The sequence below is a fragment of the Petromyzon marinus genome, chromosome 31 (genome assembly GCF_048934315.1).
Source record: "Petromyzon marinus isolate PM22_M1 ecotype Great Lakes invasive population chromosome 31, UKy_Petmar_22M1.pri1.0, whole genome shotgun sequence".
In the NCBI taxonomy this organism is placed as follows: Eukaryota; Metazoa; Chordata; class Hyperoartia; order Petromyzontiformes; family Petromyzontidae; genus Petromyzon; species Petromyzon marinus.
In genome coordinates, this window is record NC_133697.1 from 4,458,810 (window position 1) to 4,474,933 (window position 16,124).

At 55.0% G+C, this 16,124-nt stretch overlaps 1 protein-coding gene across 2 annotated transcripts in view; it reads right to left on the reverse strand.

Annotated features, from left to right (window-relative positions):
- Nucleotides 1–16,124, reverse strand: part of LOC116947702 (uncharacterized) — a 109,196-nt gene that overhangs the window by 67,381 nt on the left and 25,691 nt on the right. For both annotated transcript variants that reach the window (XM_032963714.2, XM_032963712.2), the window contains exons 2-5: nucleotides 7,357–7,806; nucleotides 5,900–5,992; nucleotides 5,395–5,556; nucleotides 1,613–2,720 (exon numbers count right to left, since the gene is read on the reverse strand). In XM_032963714.2, the coding sequence (XP_032819605.2) occupies nucleotides 1,613–2,720; nucleotides 5,395–5,556; nucleotides 5,900–5,992; nucleotides 7,357–7,707 (1,714 nt within the window). In that variant the 5' untranslated portion in view covers nucleotides 7,708–7,806. The remainder of the gene's footprint in view (nucleotides 1–1,612; nucleotides 2,721–5,394; nucleotides 5,557–5,899; nucleotides 5,993–7,356; nucleotides 7,807–16,124) is intronic.

Genomic DNA, 16,124 nt, shown 5'->3' on the forward strand with positions numbered 1-16,124 from the left:
ATTCCTGCAGTCACGAAAGCTTTAAGTCAATAATAACAAAGTGGCCCCAGCCCGGTCCGCACGCCTCCATCACGGGGCTCGCGCGGCAACGGGCGGTGTCAGAGCGCCGCCTGCTGGCCGCTCAGAAGCCGTGCAGCAGCAGCAGCAGGAGCAGCAGGAGCAGTAGCAGCAGCAAGAGCAGTAGCACTAGTAGCAGCAGCAGTAGTAGCAGCAGCAGGAGCAGCAGGAGCAGCAGCAGCACTAGCAGCAGCTGGAGCAGTAGCAGCAGCAGCAGCAGGAGCAGTAGCAGCAGGAGCAGCAGCAGTAGCACTAGCAGCAGCAGGAGCAGCAGTAGCAGCAGGAGCAGCAGGAGCAGCAGTAGAAGCAGCAGTAGCAGCAGCAGCAGGAGCAGCAGTAGAAGCAGCAGTAGCAGCAGGAGCAGCAGCACTAGCAGCAGCACTAGCACTAGCAGCAGCAGCAGGAGCAGCAGTAGCAGCAGGAGCAGCAGGAGCAGCAGCAGGAGCAGCAGCAGAAGCAGCAGTTGCAGCAGTAGCAGCAGGAGCAACAGTAGTAGCAGGAGCAGCAGTATCAGCAGGAGCAGCAGCAGTAGCAGCAGCAGTAACAACAGGAGCAGCAGTAGCAGCAGTATCAGCAGGAGCAACAGTAGCAGCAGGAGCAGCAGTATCAGCAGTAGCAACAGGAGCAGCAGTAGCAGCAGCACCAGCAGTAGCAGCAGGAGCAGCAGCACCAGCAGTAGCAGCAGGAGCAGCAGTAGCAGCAGGAGCAGCAGTAGCAACAGGAGCATCAGGAGCAGCAGCACCATCAGTAGCAGCAGGAGCAGCAGCAGCAGCAGGAGCAGCAGTATCAGCAGTAGCAACAGGAGCAGCAGTAGCAGCAGCAGCACGCTCACTGGAAGTCTGAGGATCAAACACCGCCAAGGTGAAGCCAGCCGAGTGGTGACGGGGAGTGGTGTAAGCGCACCCCTGGCGATGCGGTACTTAGGAGGCAGGGGTTGGTGGATCACGTAGACATCTGTGAAACTCCCAAATCCACCGGGGCTGCAAAGTGTAACCCGGAGATGAACTATAAACTATTTTTTTTATTTTACCAGGTAACATCCACAGAGTAGCTCTTTTTCAGAAGCAACCTGGCCACAAATGATATCTGAACAAAGTGGTGTATCATCACGTGGAAATTCAGCAAAATACGCCAAATGCGTGATGTTTATTCTAAATGTGAATGAGAAAACCGGAGGACCTGGAGAAAAATCCACGTGACCAAGGGGAGAGAGACACGCAAACTTCAAATATACAGGCGTCACGGTCGGGATAAAACCCACGACCTCCTGTATACCAGGCGAGGTAGTTAACATCTCACCACCAAGTGTACGTGAGCTCTTGAACCCCGACTGTGTGAGAGAGCTCCATGGTGTTACCCCATTGCGTGCTGCTGGGTATCCTCCAGGCACTCCGATTGTGTCCCAGACAAAGCCAAACTCTCACTGCTGGAAACGGCCAAACAAACATTCTCCTGAACCATCGCACCCGCACTCGGCGAATCCTTCCCGAATTAGTTTAACAAACGAGATCGGTCCAATGGAGCCGGCGACTCGCACTTCCGTGGATGTGGGTACCTTCCAGAGGCTCTCCGTCGTCTGCTGTCAGACTCGCGCTGTGCGACAGGGTGAGGTAGGACTCCTCCTCCTCCTCCTGTTCCTCCTTCTTCTCCTCCTCCTCCTCCTCTACATGCGCGTCACCTGGGCGACGCTCGTCATCTCGCTCCGCGGCACGCGAGGACGAGCCGCCTCCTCCTCCTCCCTGGGAGCCGTCCACCTCGTCGCCTTTGCTTCGATCCGACGACGACGACGCCTGGAAATATTCGCAGCCACCCTCCGTCGAAGAAGTGGTGTCCCACCGCGCGTCTCCACGTGGCGGCGACGAGGGCCAACCGGGCGAGACGCCAAGCGGCCGACCCGCCTCCGGTGCTGAGAATCTCTCCGCCGGCGCCACCGCCGCCGCCACCGCACTTTGCCGCCTCGGCCGACGCTGCGAATAATCCGCGGCGGACTCCGCCGCCGGGTCCTGAGAACCCGTCGCGGAGAGCGCCGGCCGCCGACCCCCGCCCGGCCGCCGCTCTCCGTCCGAGCGCTCACGCTCGTCGTGCGCGGCCTCCGTGCGTCCGGAGGGAACGCGGCCGCTCGCCCCCGTGACGGCCGTCGGTCCCCGCGGGGCGTCGGTCTTGCCGGCGCGTCCGCCGACTTCGTCCTCCTCCACGCGCTCGCTATGGGGCGGACCGGCCTCGGGATGAACGCCGCCGTGCCCGGCGCGATCCTGCCGCTCGGTCGAACCGCACGCGAACGGGCGGCTTCCGTCGGCCGTGCCGGGAAAGCCGCCGGCCCCGCCGTCCGGTTGTGGCTCGCGGCGGCCGCGCCGACCTGGACCTGTCAATCGCGGCGTCTCCTCCTTCACCTCCTCCTTCACCTCCTCCTTCACCTGCTCCTTCACCTGCTCCTTCACCTGCTCCTTCACCTGCTCCTCCTCCTTCACCACCGCGTCGGCTTCGAGCGGCTCCCATCCATCAGGGTCGGGGTCGGCATGCGGAGAGGTCGCCTCCTCCTCCTTGGGGCTGTAGTCCGACAGCTCGATGGCGGTGATGCCACAGTCGAGCGAGAAATAATTCTTGGAGCACTTGACGATGAGGTTCTGCAGGTCCTCCACGCTGCCCATGGACTCGAGGCAGCTCTGTGTGGGCAGCGGGAGCGGCGTTTGTGTTTTGTTAGTTCAACAAAACGGGTTCGTAATTCCCCCTTCCCCCAGGTATAGTAAAGCAGCGTCGCTAACACAATGCGTACACAAAGGTGCGTGCCGAGTGCGCATAAAGACGCCTATTGCAGTCACTTCAGATCTGGCTCTGTGATGTCTTTTCCCAGGGCTAATTCTCTGACCACTCTGCGAGAGTTTTAACGGACTCTGTTCACTTCACGTTTTATTTGTAATTGTCACCCAACGTTATCGCGGTTGCGGTGTCGGCGTGGCGTCGTGACATTTAGTAGCCGCCCGGAGGTCTCCCACAGCAGTTCCACCCTTCACTGCTAGAGAATGGCCCACGGAAGTGGCTATCACAGAACCACTTCAGAGAGCCCTTCAAATGACCGCTGGTCCACACAGTAATAGCACCCCCCCCCACCTATCCCACCACCGTGAATAATGATCACAGCGTGACAGAGAAATCGATGTTTTTAGTAATAATCAATCCACTGCTGGACGAAGGCCCCTCCGAGCCGTCGCCATCTCTCACGGTTCTGCGACGTAACAATCCGTCTGGCGACCCTGCAAGCGGCCTGGATGTACCTTAAACATTGCAGCAAAGCTTTTGGCTCGCCATCGAACAAAGACGGTCACCACATCGCGGACGCCCCGCAAGCGCACGTGCCTTCCGATGTTCGGAAGCCACTGGGGAGCTAGGCACTTTTAAATCGAGATGGAAAAATGTATTTTTTTCAAACACATTTTTTTTGGCGGGGTTTAGTTTGCGGTCCATCCCCCCCCCCCCCCCGGGCACCTCCGGTTAGCGCGGTCGGCCACACACGGTGCGAAGGGAAGTTCGACATGCGGTACGTACACAAACCAAGGAGGCACAGACTCGCTTCATCGGGGTTTCTTTGTGCAGCCATCTCGTGACCGTGCCGAGGCCGTTACCTCGCGACGCCTGAGAGCCCGGTTTGCGTCTCTGTGTGTGTACATTGAACTTCTTTCGCGCCGTACGTAGCCAACCGTGCTCGTCGGAGGCGCGGCGAGGGGACAACAGACTGCAAGCAAAACGCAAGGTTTCGAACCCAGGATATTCGGCGGTGCCGGCTCAGCACGTTGCACTCCCCTCTCGAGCGCCGTGCTCGACAGCAACGGGACCGTGCAGCCGCTAAGTGCGGCCTCGAGCCCAGAGGGAGCGTATCAATGCTTTTGCTACCGCTGCTGTTGCTGTGTTCATGTTGTTGTTGTTGCTGCTGCTGTTGTTGTTGTTGTTGCTGCTGTTGTGTGTTATGTTGCCTTCACGCTGCTGTTGTAACTGCTGCTAATGTTGTCGCGGCGAACGTCACCGTTGTGCACGCCGCTGCTGCTAATGTGTTGTCGACTCGCAGCTTCGTACCCGTGGCTACACCGTTACGGGAAGGGGAGTAGAGTCGAGGGTTGTAACGAATGGGTAGGGAAGAGAGAAGAATGGGCGGGGGGGGGGGGGACGACGAGAGGAGAGGAGAGGGATGGAAAAGGGACGGAGAAACGGGAGGATGGTGTGGAGGAGGGATCAGAATCGGAATCTTTATTCATACTGGAGGAGGAATCCGATGAGCTATGAAGCTCTTTTCCAACAGATGTCCAGTAGAGGCAAAACGACAAACGATACAAAGAACACGACAGGAGTGCAAAGTAAGGAAAGGTGAACAAAAAAATAAGGAGAGGGAGGAGGAAGAGAGGAAGGAGGAGGAAGAGGAGGAGAGGGAGGATGAGAAGGAGGAGGAAGAGGAGGAGAAGAGGGAGGAGGAGAGGGAGGAGAAGAGGGAGGAGAAGAGGGAGGAGGAGGAAGAGGAGGAGAGGGAGGAGGAGAAGAGGGAGGAGGAAGAGGAGGAGAGGGAGGATGAGAGGGAGGAGGAAGAGGAGAGGGAGGATGAGAGGGAAAAGGAGGAAGAGGAGGAGAGGGAGGAGGAGAAGAGGGAGGAGGAAGAGGAGGAAGAGGAGGAGAGGGAGGATGAGAGGGAGGAGGAGGAAGAGGAGGAGAGGGAGGGAGGATGAGAGGGAGGAGGAGGAAGAGGAGGAGAGGGAGGAGGAGGAAGAGGAGAGGGAGGAGGAGGCTGCATGAGGGCCTCGACGCTGCTGCATGGAGCGGCGTGCGTTTTCGCGGTGGGCGGGGAGAAGGGGAGGGGTTCAGAGTGGGAGTGACCACATGGAAGTCACGTGGTTTATGGGAGGCTTGAGCTGCTTTAGACAGAGAGATGTTTTGAATGTTGCTGTTAACGTCGTCATGATGAACTAATGCTGGGACCTTTTTTTGCCAGTATCAAAGTACGAAAAATGTAAATAGGTTTTACCCTTTCTGGCAATAAAACAGGAGGTGTTAAGATGTTCAAACACCAAATATAAACCTTCTACAAGGAATCGTGTCTGCATTAACCACGCGCACTTGCGGTGAACATGCAAACAAACACGCTCCGTTGATATACGCATTGCCTTTGAAACTGATTGGCCGACACCAGGGACATCTTAACACACCTGATGCATTGCCAGAAAATGTAAAATCCTTTCTCATTTTTCCCGTGAACTAATGCCGTTGCTGCGGACGGCTCTCCCGTCGTCCCCGCTGACGTCGCATTGTTTGCCGCTGCTGCGATCGTTTCTCTGTCTGTTTGTTGCTGGCGCTCACGTGCTCGCCCCCGCCACCCCCCACAGCCTGCAGGATGTCGGGCTGGCGCGTGAAGTTCCCGTTGGAGTCCTGCAGGCAGCGCACGATGCGCTCGCGCAGCACCAGCGTGGACACGCGCAGCTGGTGCCACAGCAGGTGCGCCGCCTGGATGTCCAGCAACACCTGCACGGGTGGGGGGAAGGGGGGACGGAGGAGCGGGGGGGAGAAACCCCCACAACCACCAAACTGTTACTACCACACAGCCACCATCTACAGCTCTCATCTCGTTACAACAACAACAACGACGACAGCAACAAAAATTCGAAATGGCAAATGTCACGACCACGGCCGGCACTTCCACAACCGGGCAGCACAACCACACAACCACGCCCCCAGGTGTCACCGTCAGAACCAAGGCCGGAGCTGACACAGCCGCAACCACCACAGCCGCAACCACAACTCCACGGGTCACTCCACACCACAAGCGGGGCGGCCGCCGCGCCGGCGCCGGCCTCCGCCGCCCCACCTGCACGGAGACGGCGAGCAGACGCAGCGGGAAGGCCGTCTCGAGCAAGGCGTGCACCACCTCCACGTGGCTCGAGATGTCCTCGCTGATGTCCTGCGACAGCACGCACGCACGCCACACGGTTGCCACCTGTCCTGGGTTTGCAGCCACTACTCCCCCCCCCCCCCCACACACACCAGGATCTTATCTTAAAGGAACGTATCGAGCGCCTTATCCAAGGCGGTTTACACGGAGTTAACAACGGTACATATGGATGCAATGGTGGAGATGAGGTGAATGACATAGATGAGAGGAAGCAATGGGCAAATCTGTGATGCGTGAATTGCGTGAAAGTGAAATTGATGGCAGTAAATGATGACGTGTAGATTGATTGAATGGGTTGATGAGTGAAAGCCATGGAATGAGAATATGAAGAGGGAACAGTAATGGTGGCGGTTATGAGGGGGAGATTAAGGGGGGGGGGGGGGGGTTCGTGGAGTGAGCTAGGGGTAACAGTAAGAGAGTTTTGAGCGCGGAGCGGAAACTTAAGTGTGCGAAGGGGAGCGCTTAATATGGAGGGGGAAGTTTGTTCCAGTGAAGGGGACTGGACGAGAAGAGAGAGAGGAGACATACAGAGAGAGAGAGAGAGAGACGGCAAAGATTGAGAATCATCATCATCAGCAGCTTCTGCTGTCCTGGGTAATTTGCAAGTCCTCCCGGGGGGGAGGGATGAGATGTAATAACAACAGCAGCAGCAATAATTATACATTTGAATACGTCGCTCAAGGCCGTGCGTTGCACGCGTGGCCACGCTGTTATGAGACCTTCCGCCCGTGATGGGCCCCGGTTTTCTGAACCTCAAGAGGTGGCTACCTCATCCCGCCGGGACCGAGAACGAACAGCTTCACGGAAACAAATTCTAGCGCTCCCGGCAAATGACGAGAAACTTCACGAGAAGTGAAAAGTGCGCGCAGGCTGCTGAAAAAAAAAATCAAGAATAATAAATTATAATACGGTGAAGACCTCGACATTCGCGAGGGGTGGGGTTCTTGAAAATCTATGCGAGAGAAGAATTCGCGAACGTGCAGGCCGCGTTTCCATGGGGAACGGGGGGTTACGTTCCCCGTGTCCGGCCGAGTATACGGGAGAAAATCTCAATGTCTCGCAGCATCGATCCCGCACTGTATGCGTGCTTAATTAAATTGTGCGGCAACACCAATCGACAATTGCACCCAAGGCAACAATTGAGAATGAAACTCATCAATGCATTTTAGTATTAAGTTTGGACGTTAACGAGAACTCGTTTCTCCAGACCTGTTCAGCGCGACCGGCCACGTACGGTGGCGCGAAAGAAGTCCAAGCCACACACGTACAGCTCGTGCGCCGCGCCTTCATCGTCACGCGTCGGAGGGGGGGGGGGGACCCCTTGCCCCCACCGCGGGGGGTGAGGTTTGGGGGGCTTCGCGTGCGGCGCCGACCTTGAGCTGCACCAGGTGCAAGTCGATGTGCCGGTTGCTCGTGTCGTGCTGCACGAACTCCGCCAGGTCCCGCACGCGCTCCGCCGTGCGCCGCAGCCACTCCTCGATCTCGGGCAGGTTGAGCACCGCCCCCCAGTTGGCCGGCGCGTAGAGGGGGGGCAGCCGCTCGTACCAGCCGCCCTCGTCCGCCCAGCCGGCCGGCTCGTGCTCGAACGCCCCCACCAGGGCCCGGCCCACCGGGCCCGGCCCCACGGGGCGGAACGCGCGGCCGTCCGCGGCGTTGCCGTAGAAGTTCCGGTTCCCCACCCTGGCGTCGCCCGGGTCGTCCTGCATCAGTTTCTTGTCCGGCATCGCGGCTGCGGCGGCGGCCGCGGCCGGATCCTCAGCGCCGGTGGGAGCCGGGGGGACAGGTGCTCAAGGAGCGCCACCTGCTGCCGGGCCCACCTGCACCTGCGCTCGCGGCACAAGAGACAAAGATTCACCCCGGGATAGCCTTCGCGGAGTGCCGGGGCAAGTGCCGTGAGCGACGAGCACCTGCGAAGGCCGGCACGGCGCAAGAAGGGGTGGGCGGGCAGCACCACGCACGGCCACCTTTGTGTCCCGAGTGACGATGTTTAGACACTGCACCAGGCGCTCGTTGCAGGCTGGGTGGACCTAAGGGAGGCCCAGGACCATTTCAGATAACTGTCACTGATGTTGGCCGTGAGCGGGAATCGAACTTGGCTCGCCGGGTTCGTGAGCGCGGCGCGCTAACCGCTACACTACCGCTCACGGCACAGACACATGCGCGCACACTGACACCGGGCCAGGCGTCTCCGGCGTGCGCAACAACGCGTGTTGTGGTGGTTTCCGGTGGATCAACGCCTTCTCGTGGACCATGGTGCGGTAAGATCGAGGCGACGGAGTTCTATGAAAACGAGAACTCGTCGTACCCGCGCTGGTTCCACGGACTGCCTCCCGCGGCCTTGCGGAGGGCGCGCAAACCGCCGGTTGGGAACCACTGCCTCGGTGCACGCTTGCCAACCGCACCGATTTAGGCGGCAGGCTACCGATTTATTTGGCAATCGCGCCTCCAATTAGCACGGTTGGTTACGTGCGGCGCGAAATAGATTCAACACATGTAAGTACATAACTACAGCTCCGCCCCACCCCATTCAAATAATTACTTCCCAAAAAAGACAAATGTGTTTGCGGTTAAAAAACGATTGAGTAAAATCGGCGACCTAACATTGAAATCGTTCGTGTGGGAGAGGGAGCCAGCAGCAGCGTAGCGGTGTTGTGTGTTCGAACCGGTTCAGATGCCACGTGCTGGCACCGCCGGGGGGGGCTCATGGGCCACTCCCCCGCACGGGTGGCCAGCGCCATCTACTCCGCCCTCACTCGCCACCGCCGGCGTCGACGGATCGTTCGCAATCATCAAGTGAAAAAAAACTCAAATAAGAATCCGCTCATCGGCTTCGTTACCGGCAGCATCGCAGCGGTCGCTTGGCGGCAGCGGCGATCAGCGCACCGCGCCAGTGAACCCGGCGACCCCCCAATTCCATTGACGGCCAACGCCAGCGGCGCGTGGCCATATCCGAACCGGTCCCAGGCACCGCACCCCGGAACCGGCGCGGACCGGCGCGGCGAAGCCGTCCATGCAGCGGTGGATCGACGAAGAAGACCCGCGGATTGAATCACGCGCCGACCAAAGGCCCACCACAATGCCTCCTGCTGGCTCCGGGGGTGGGTAGGCGGGGGGGGGGGGGGCGGGCGTGGAGCTGGGAAGGCACTCGCGGAGCGGGGAGGAGAAACCCAGCGGGCGCTCATCCGGAACGATGGATGCGTCCATTTATTTATCCGCGTTATTTATTTATTTGTGCATCGCTCAACGGGGACGTCACCCGCTGCGGATGAAATTCGCGCCCCCCCCCGGCCCGATCGTCCGGACTCCGCAGGGGACGGCAGCGGCGCCGAGAGCGACGTGGAGCCTCGCATTTACGCACAGCAGGAGGCTGGCTACAGGAAACACGGCGGAGAGGAACTCTCTCGTCGTCTCACTGGCTGCACGTCACAAATTAGGTGTTGCACATGAAGGTTTTATCCAGGTAAATTAATATACTGTATGCGCTTATGTTTATAAGTGAGCCTGGGTCAGGTTGCCACCATTTTCACTTCCAACATATATCCGGCAGCCTATGGGTCTACGTTTAGCTCCCTCTCCTGGTATACAGGAGGTCGTGGGCTTGATCCCGACCCTGACGCCAGCTTGCATGTTCTCCCCGTGGTCGCTTGGATTTTTCTTTGCGTCCTCCGGTTTTTCGAGTATTTGTCTGCGATAAATTTCCACATGATGTTAAGCCACTTCCGTTGCGCCACCATTTGCGATGGCCAGCTCACTGCTCAAAAAGAGATGTACAGCTCAGTGGGGCCTTACCTGGTGAAATAGTAATATAGTTTAATAGTATTAGTTTAGTTATATGATCAAAACTGTGCAGTTTTCCTGTAATAAAGTTCAGCACAGAAACACCGGTGCCAGATCACGGTACAACTCACTTCCTGTTGCCATCCCAACACAGGTGGGGTGGCAACGCCTCCGGTTAGATATCGTGGGATACCTTTTTGCGAGAATAAAAGTATTAAAAATGAGAATAGGTTTTACCCTCTCTGCCAATACAACAGGAGGTGTTAAGATGTTCAAACACCAAATAGAAACCTCTTGTACAGAATCAAGTCTGCATTAACCACACGTACTTGTGGTGATCATGCAAACAAACAAGCTCTGATAATAATATATTGCATTGCCTTTGAAACTTATTGGCCTGCACCAGAGATAGCAACCCTTTTCATGGCCTCGTCAGATCAGAGAAGGACGCCAAAAGGCGAACAGGACAAGGGCAATGCCACACGTATCAGAGCATTTAAACCTCGGGGTGAGCAGCAGTATCATGGGATACCTTTTTGCCAATATTAAAATATGAAAAATTATAATAGTTTTGACCCTTTCTGGCAATAAAACAGGAGGTATTAAGATGTCCAATCACACAAGAGATACCTCTGGCGAGGAATTAAGTACTGCGTTAACCACAAGTACCTGTGGTTAACACGGTTGGCTACGTACGGTAAGAAAGAAGTTCAGCATACATACGTACACATGCACAGGTGCCATACTCCTGGTTGTCTGGGTCAAACCCAGGCAGGTGGCAATCCAATCACAAAATAATTGAAGACTCAAATTTTGCCAACACATCCACTGCACGCTGTATTCCCGTTTGATCCGTGTGTTCGTTTGATATATATTTTTATTTAAGCTTTGGCAAGGTTTAATTTTCTACAAAACGCCGGACATTATTTTTAAATGGCAAGGCTGCCCCGTGCGGGAAGGCAGTGGCCGGGTTAGCCTCACGAATCTTGTCTCGATGCTCGAGCGTGAAACCTCAGAGCAACCGAGGCCTAAACAGAAGGGAAAAAAGAACACCCGGACGCGCAAAGCAAAAACACCCAGGCCTGCATTTTTAACAGCCATACGCGGAGAATGGATTTTGTGTTGTTGCTATCTCATTCATAGGGCAAATATTTGACATCTTGTTTTCGCGGTTACAGACGTCAAACTTAATTCGAGAGAGAAAGCCTTCACGCTCGACTAGCAGGGAGTGATGATAACGACAGATGAGAGGGCGAGAGATGAGAGAGAGATGAGAGAGATGAGAGAGCTGGAGATGAGAGAGAGGGAGATGAGAGAGAGGGAGATCAGAGAGAGATGAGAGAGAGGGAGATGAGAGAGAGATGAGAGAGATGAGAGATAAGAAATATGAGAGATGAGAGAGAGGGAGATGAGAGAAAGGGAGATGAGAGAGAGAGATGAGAGAGATGAGAGAGATAAGAAATATGAGAGATGAGAGAGAGGGAAATGAGAGAAAGGGAGATGAGAGAGATGAGATAGATAGATGAGAGGGATGAGAGAGCGGGAGATGAGAGAGGGAGATGCGAGAAAGAGATGAGAGAGCGGGAGATGAGAGAGAGGGAGATGAGAGAGAGGGAGATGAGAGAGAGGGAGATGAGATAGAGGGAGATGAGAGAGAGGGAGATGAGAGAGATGAGAGAGCGGGAGATGAGAGAGGGAGATGCGAGAAAGAGATGAGACAGAGGGAGATGAGAGAGCGGGAGATGAGAGAGAGGGAGATGAGAGAGAGGGAGATTAGAGAGCGGGAGATGAGAGAGAGGGAGATGAGAGAGAGGGAGATGAGAGAGAGGGAGATGAGAGAGCGGGAGATGAGAGAGGGAGATGAAAGAGCGGGAGATGAGAGAGCGGGAGATGAGAGAGCGGGAGATGAGAGCGGGAGATGAGAGAGCGGGAGATGAGAGAGATGAGAGAGATGAGAGAGCGGGAGATGATAGAGGGAGATGCGAGAAAGAGATGAGATAGAGGGAGATGAGAGAGAGGGAGATGAGAGAGAGGGAGATGAGAGAGAGGGAGATGAGAGATGAGAGAGAGATGAGAGAGAGATGAGAGAGAGATGAGAGAGATGAGAGAGATGAGAGAGCGGGAGATTAGAGAGAGTGAGATGAGAGAGAGATGAGAGAGAGGGAGATGAGAGAGAGATGAGAGAGAGATGAGAGAGTGGGAGATGAAAGAGATGAGAGAGGGAGATGAGAGAGAGATGAGAGAGATGAGAGAGAGAGAGATGAGAGAGAGGGAGATGAGAGAGAGGCAGATGAGAGAGAGGGAGATGAGAGAAAGAGATGAGAGGCCGGGCGATGAGAGAGAGGGAGATGAGAGAGAGATGAGAGAGATGAGAGAGAGGGAGATGAGAGAGATGAGAGAGATGAGAGAGAGATGAGAGAGAGGGAGATGAGAGAGAGATGAGAGAGAGATGAGAGAGAGGGAGATGAGAGAGAGATGAGAGAGAGGGAGATGAGAGAGAGGGAGATAAGAGAGAGGGAGATGAGAGAGAGGGAGATGAGAGAGATGAGAGACAGATGAGAGAGAGGGAGATGAGAGAGAGGGAGATGAGAGAGGGAGATGCGAGAAAGAGATGAGAGAGCGGGAGATGAGAGAGAGGGAGATGAGAGAGAGGGAGATGAGAGAGAGGGAGATGAGATAGAGGGAGATGAGAGAGAGGGAGATGAGAGAGATGAGAGAGCGGGAGATGAGAGAGGGAGATGCGAGAAAGAGATGAGACAGAGGGAGATGAGAGAGCGGGAGATGAGAGAGAGGGAGATGAGAGAGAGGGAGATTAGAGAGCGGGAGATGAGAGAGAGGGAGATGAGAGAGAGGGAGATGAGAGAGAGGGAGATGAGAGAGCGGGAGATGAGAGAGAGGGAGATGAAAGAGCGGGAGATGAGAGAGCGGGAGATGAGAGAGCGGGAGATGAGAGCGGGAGATGAGAGAGCGGGAGATGAGAGAGATGAGAGAGATGAGAGAGCGGGAGATGATAGAGGGAGATGCGAGAAAGAGATGAGATAGAGGGAGATGAGAGAGAGGGAGATGAGAGAGAGGGAGATGAGAGAGAGGGAGATGAGAGATGAGAGAGAGATGAGAGAGAGATGAGAGAGAGATGAGAGAGATGAGAGAGATGAGAGAGCGGGAGATTAGAGAGAGTGAGATGAGAGAGAGATGAGAGAGAGGGAGATGAGAGAGAGATGAGAGAGAGATGAGAGAGTGGGAGATGAAAGAGATGAGAGAGGGAGATGAGAGAGAGATGAGAGAGATGAGAGAGAGAGAGATGAGAGAGAGGGAGATGAGAGAGAGGCAGATGAGAGAGAGGGAGATGAGAGAGATGAGAGAAAGAGATGAGAGGCCGGGCGATGAGAGAGAGGGAGATGAGAGAGAGATGAGAGAGATGAGAGAGAGGGAGATGAGAGAGATGAGAGAGAGATGAGAGAGATGAGAGAGAGGGAGATGAGAGAGAGATGAGAGAGAGATGAGAGAGAGGGAGATGAGAGAGAGATGAGAGAGAGGGAGATGAGAGAGAGGGAGATAAGAGAGAGGGAGATGAGAGAGAGGGAGATGAGAGAGATGAGAGACAGATGAGAGAGAGGGAGATGAGAGAGAGGGAGATGAGAGAGAGATGAGAGAGATGAGAGAGAGGGAGATGAGAGAGAGATGAGAGAGAGGGAGATGAGAGAGAGATGAGAGAGATGAGAGAGTGGGAGATGAAAGAGATGAGAGAGGGAGATGAGAGAGAGATGAGAGAGAGATGAGAGAGAGATGAGAGAGAGGGAGATGAGAGAGAGGCAGATGCGAGAGAGGGAGATGAGAGAGATGAGAGAGAGAGATGAGAGAGCGGGCGATGAGAGAGAGGGAGATGAGAGAGAGATGAGAGAGATGAGAGAGATGAGAGAGATGAGAGAGAGATGAGAGAGAGGGAGATGAGAGAGAGATGAGAGATATATGAGAGGGAGATGAGAGAGAGAGATGAGAGAGAGGGAGATGAGAGAGAGGGAGATAAGAGAGAGGGAGATGAGAGAGAGGGAGATGAGAGAGATGAGAGAGAGATGAGAGAGAGGGAGATGAGAGAGAGGGAGATGAGAGAGAGATGAGAGAGATGAGAGAGAGGGAGATGAGAGAGAGGGAGATGAGAGAGATGAGAGAGAGATGAGAGAGAGGGAGATGAGAGAGAGATGAGAGAGATGAGAGAGGGAGATGAGAGAGAGATGAGAGAGATGAGAGAGAGGGGAGATGAGAGAAATGAGAGAGAGATGAGAGAGATGAGAGAGAGGGAGATGAGAGAGAGATGAGAGAGAGATGAGAGAGAGGGAGATGAGAGAGATGAGAGAGAGGGAGATGAGATAGATGAGAGAAATATGAGAGGGAGATGAGAGAGAGATGAGAGAGAGGGAGATGAGAGAGAGGGAGATCAGAGAGATGAGAGAGATGGAGATGAGAGAGATGAGAGAGAGGGAGATGAGAGAGAGATGAGAGAGATGAGAGAGAGGGAGATGAGAGGAAGATGAGAGAGAGATGAGAGAGAGGGAGATGAGAGAGAGGGAGATAAGAGAGAGGGAGATGAGAGAGAGGGAGATGAGAGAGATGCGAGAGATGAGAGAGAGGGAGATGAGAGAGAGGGAGATGAGAGAGAGATGAGAGAGATGAGAGAGAGGGAGATGAGAGAGAGGGAGATGAGAGAGATGAGAGACAGATGAGAGAGAGGGAGATGAGAGAGATGAGAGAGAGGGAGATGAGAGAGAGATGAGAGAGAGATGAGAGAGAGGGAGATGAGAGGAAGATGAGAGAGAGGGAGATGAGAGAGAGGGAGATGAGAGAGAGATGAGAGAGATGAGAGAGCAGGAGATGAGAGCCGGAGATGAGAGAGAGGGAGATGAGAGAGATGAGAGAGAGGGAGATGAGAGAGATGAGAGAGAGGGAGATGAGAGAGAGGGAGATGAGAGAGATGAGAGAGATGAGAGAGAGGGAGATGAGAGAGAGATGAGAGAGAGGGAGATGAGAGAGAGATGAGAGGGAGATGAGAGAGGGAGATGAGAGAGAGGGAGATGAGAGAGGGAGATGAGAGAGATGAGAGAGAGATGAGAGAGCGGGCGATGAGAGAGCGGGAGATGAGAGAGAGAGATGAGAGAGAGATGAGAGAGAGGGAGATGAGAGAGATGAAAGAGAGATGAGAGAGAGGGAGATGAGAGAGAGGGAGATGAGAGAGAGATGAGAGAGATGAGAGAGAGGGAAATGAGAGAGATGAGAGAGAGATGAGAGAGAGATGAGAGAGAGGGAGATGAGAGAGATGAGAGAGAGGGAGATGAGAGGGAGATGAGAGAGAGGGAGATGAGAGAGATGAGAGATATATGAGAGAGGGAGATGAGAGAGATGAGAGAGAGGGAGATGAGAGAGATGAGAGAGAGATGAGAGAGAGGGAGATGAGAGAGAGATGAGAGAGATGAGAGAGAGGGAGATGAGAGAGATGAGAGGGAGGGAGATGAGAGAGATGAGAGAGAGATGAGAGAGAGGGAGATGAGAGAGAGATGAGAGAGAGGGAGATGAGAGAGATGAGAGAGATGAGAGAGAGGGAGATGAGAGAGAGGGAGATGAGAGAGCGGGAGATGAGAGAGCGGGAGATGAGAGCGATTGGGGGGGGGGGGGGGGTTGAGGGTGCATTAGTTTCCCAGCACTGCACAAATTGGAATGCTCTTCAGTCAACGCGCGCACGAGGATCTCGTCTAAGTTCATTACGAGGGCGTCAGCCACGCGAGTCCACGGCAGCTGTCACCGCGAAGCGCACTCTCGCGTTTTTATTTCATTAAATCAACGTTGGGATTTTCCCCCTCCCCCTCCGTTTTCACCTCCAAACGCGTTCCCCAACTCTCCGCCCGGCGTCGTGTTACGAGATGAGGGGGGCCGTGTGCCCCCCCGTGCCCCCATCAGAATGCTCCGTGTGGCGGTGAGCGGCGCATCGCCACCTCTCAGAGAATGGCCGTGTGGGAGATGGACGGCGTCCTCAGTACAACTCCAGGGACGGTTCAGCCAAAGGAAGGGGCCGGAGCATTTCGTTTCGCTCCGTCGCTCGTCGGAGGTGCAAGATCTCTCTCTCTCTCTCTGGCTGTGTGTGCGCCGCGTCCTCTCTCAAAGCCGATCATCGCGACCATCTTTCCATTCAGCTATAATTAAATTCGCCGTCTTCCCCAGCGTCTTGTATCTATCAGCGCGTCCATTCAAAACACATTCGTATTCACTCTCTTTTTATATCAGTTCAGGACCAAGAAATCTAACTTTGCCCTTCTCTCATGATTCTTGTGAATTTTATTCGACGCAATCAGCTGCGTTCATTGACAGAGCCAAA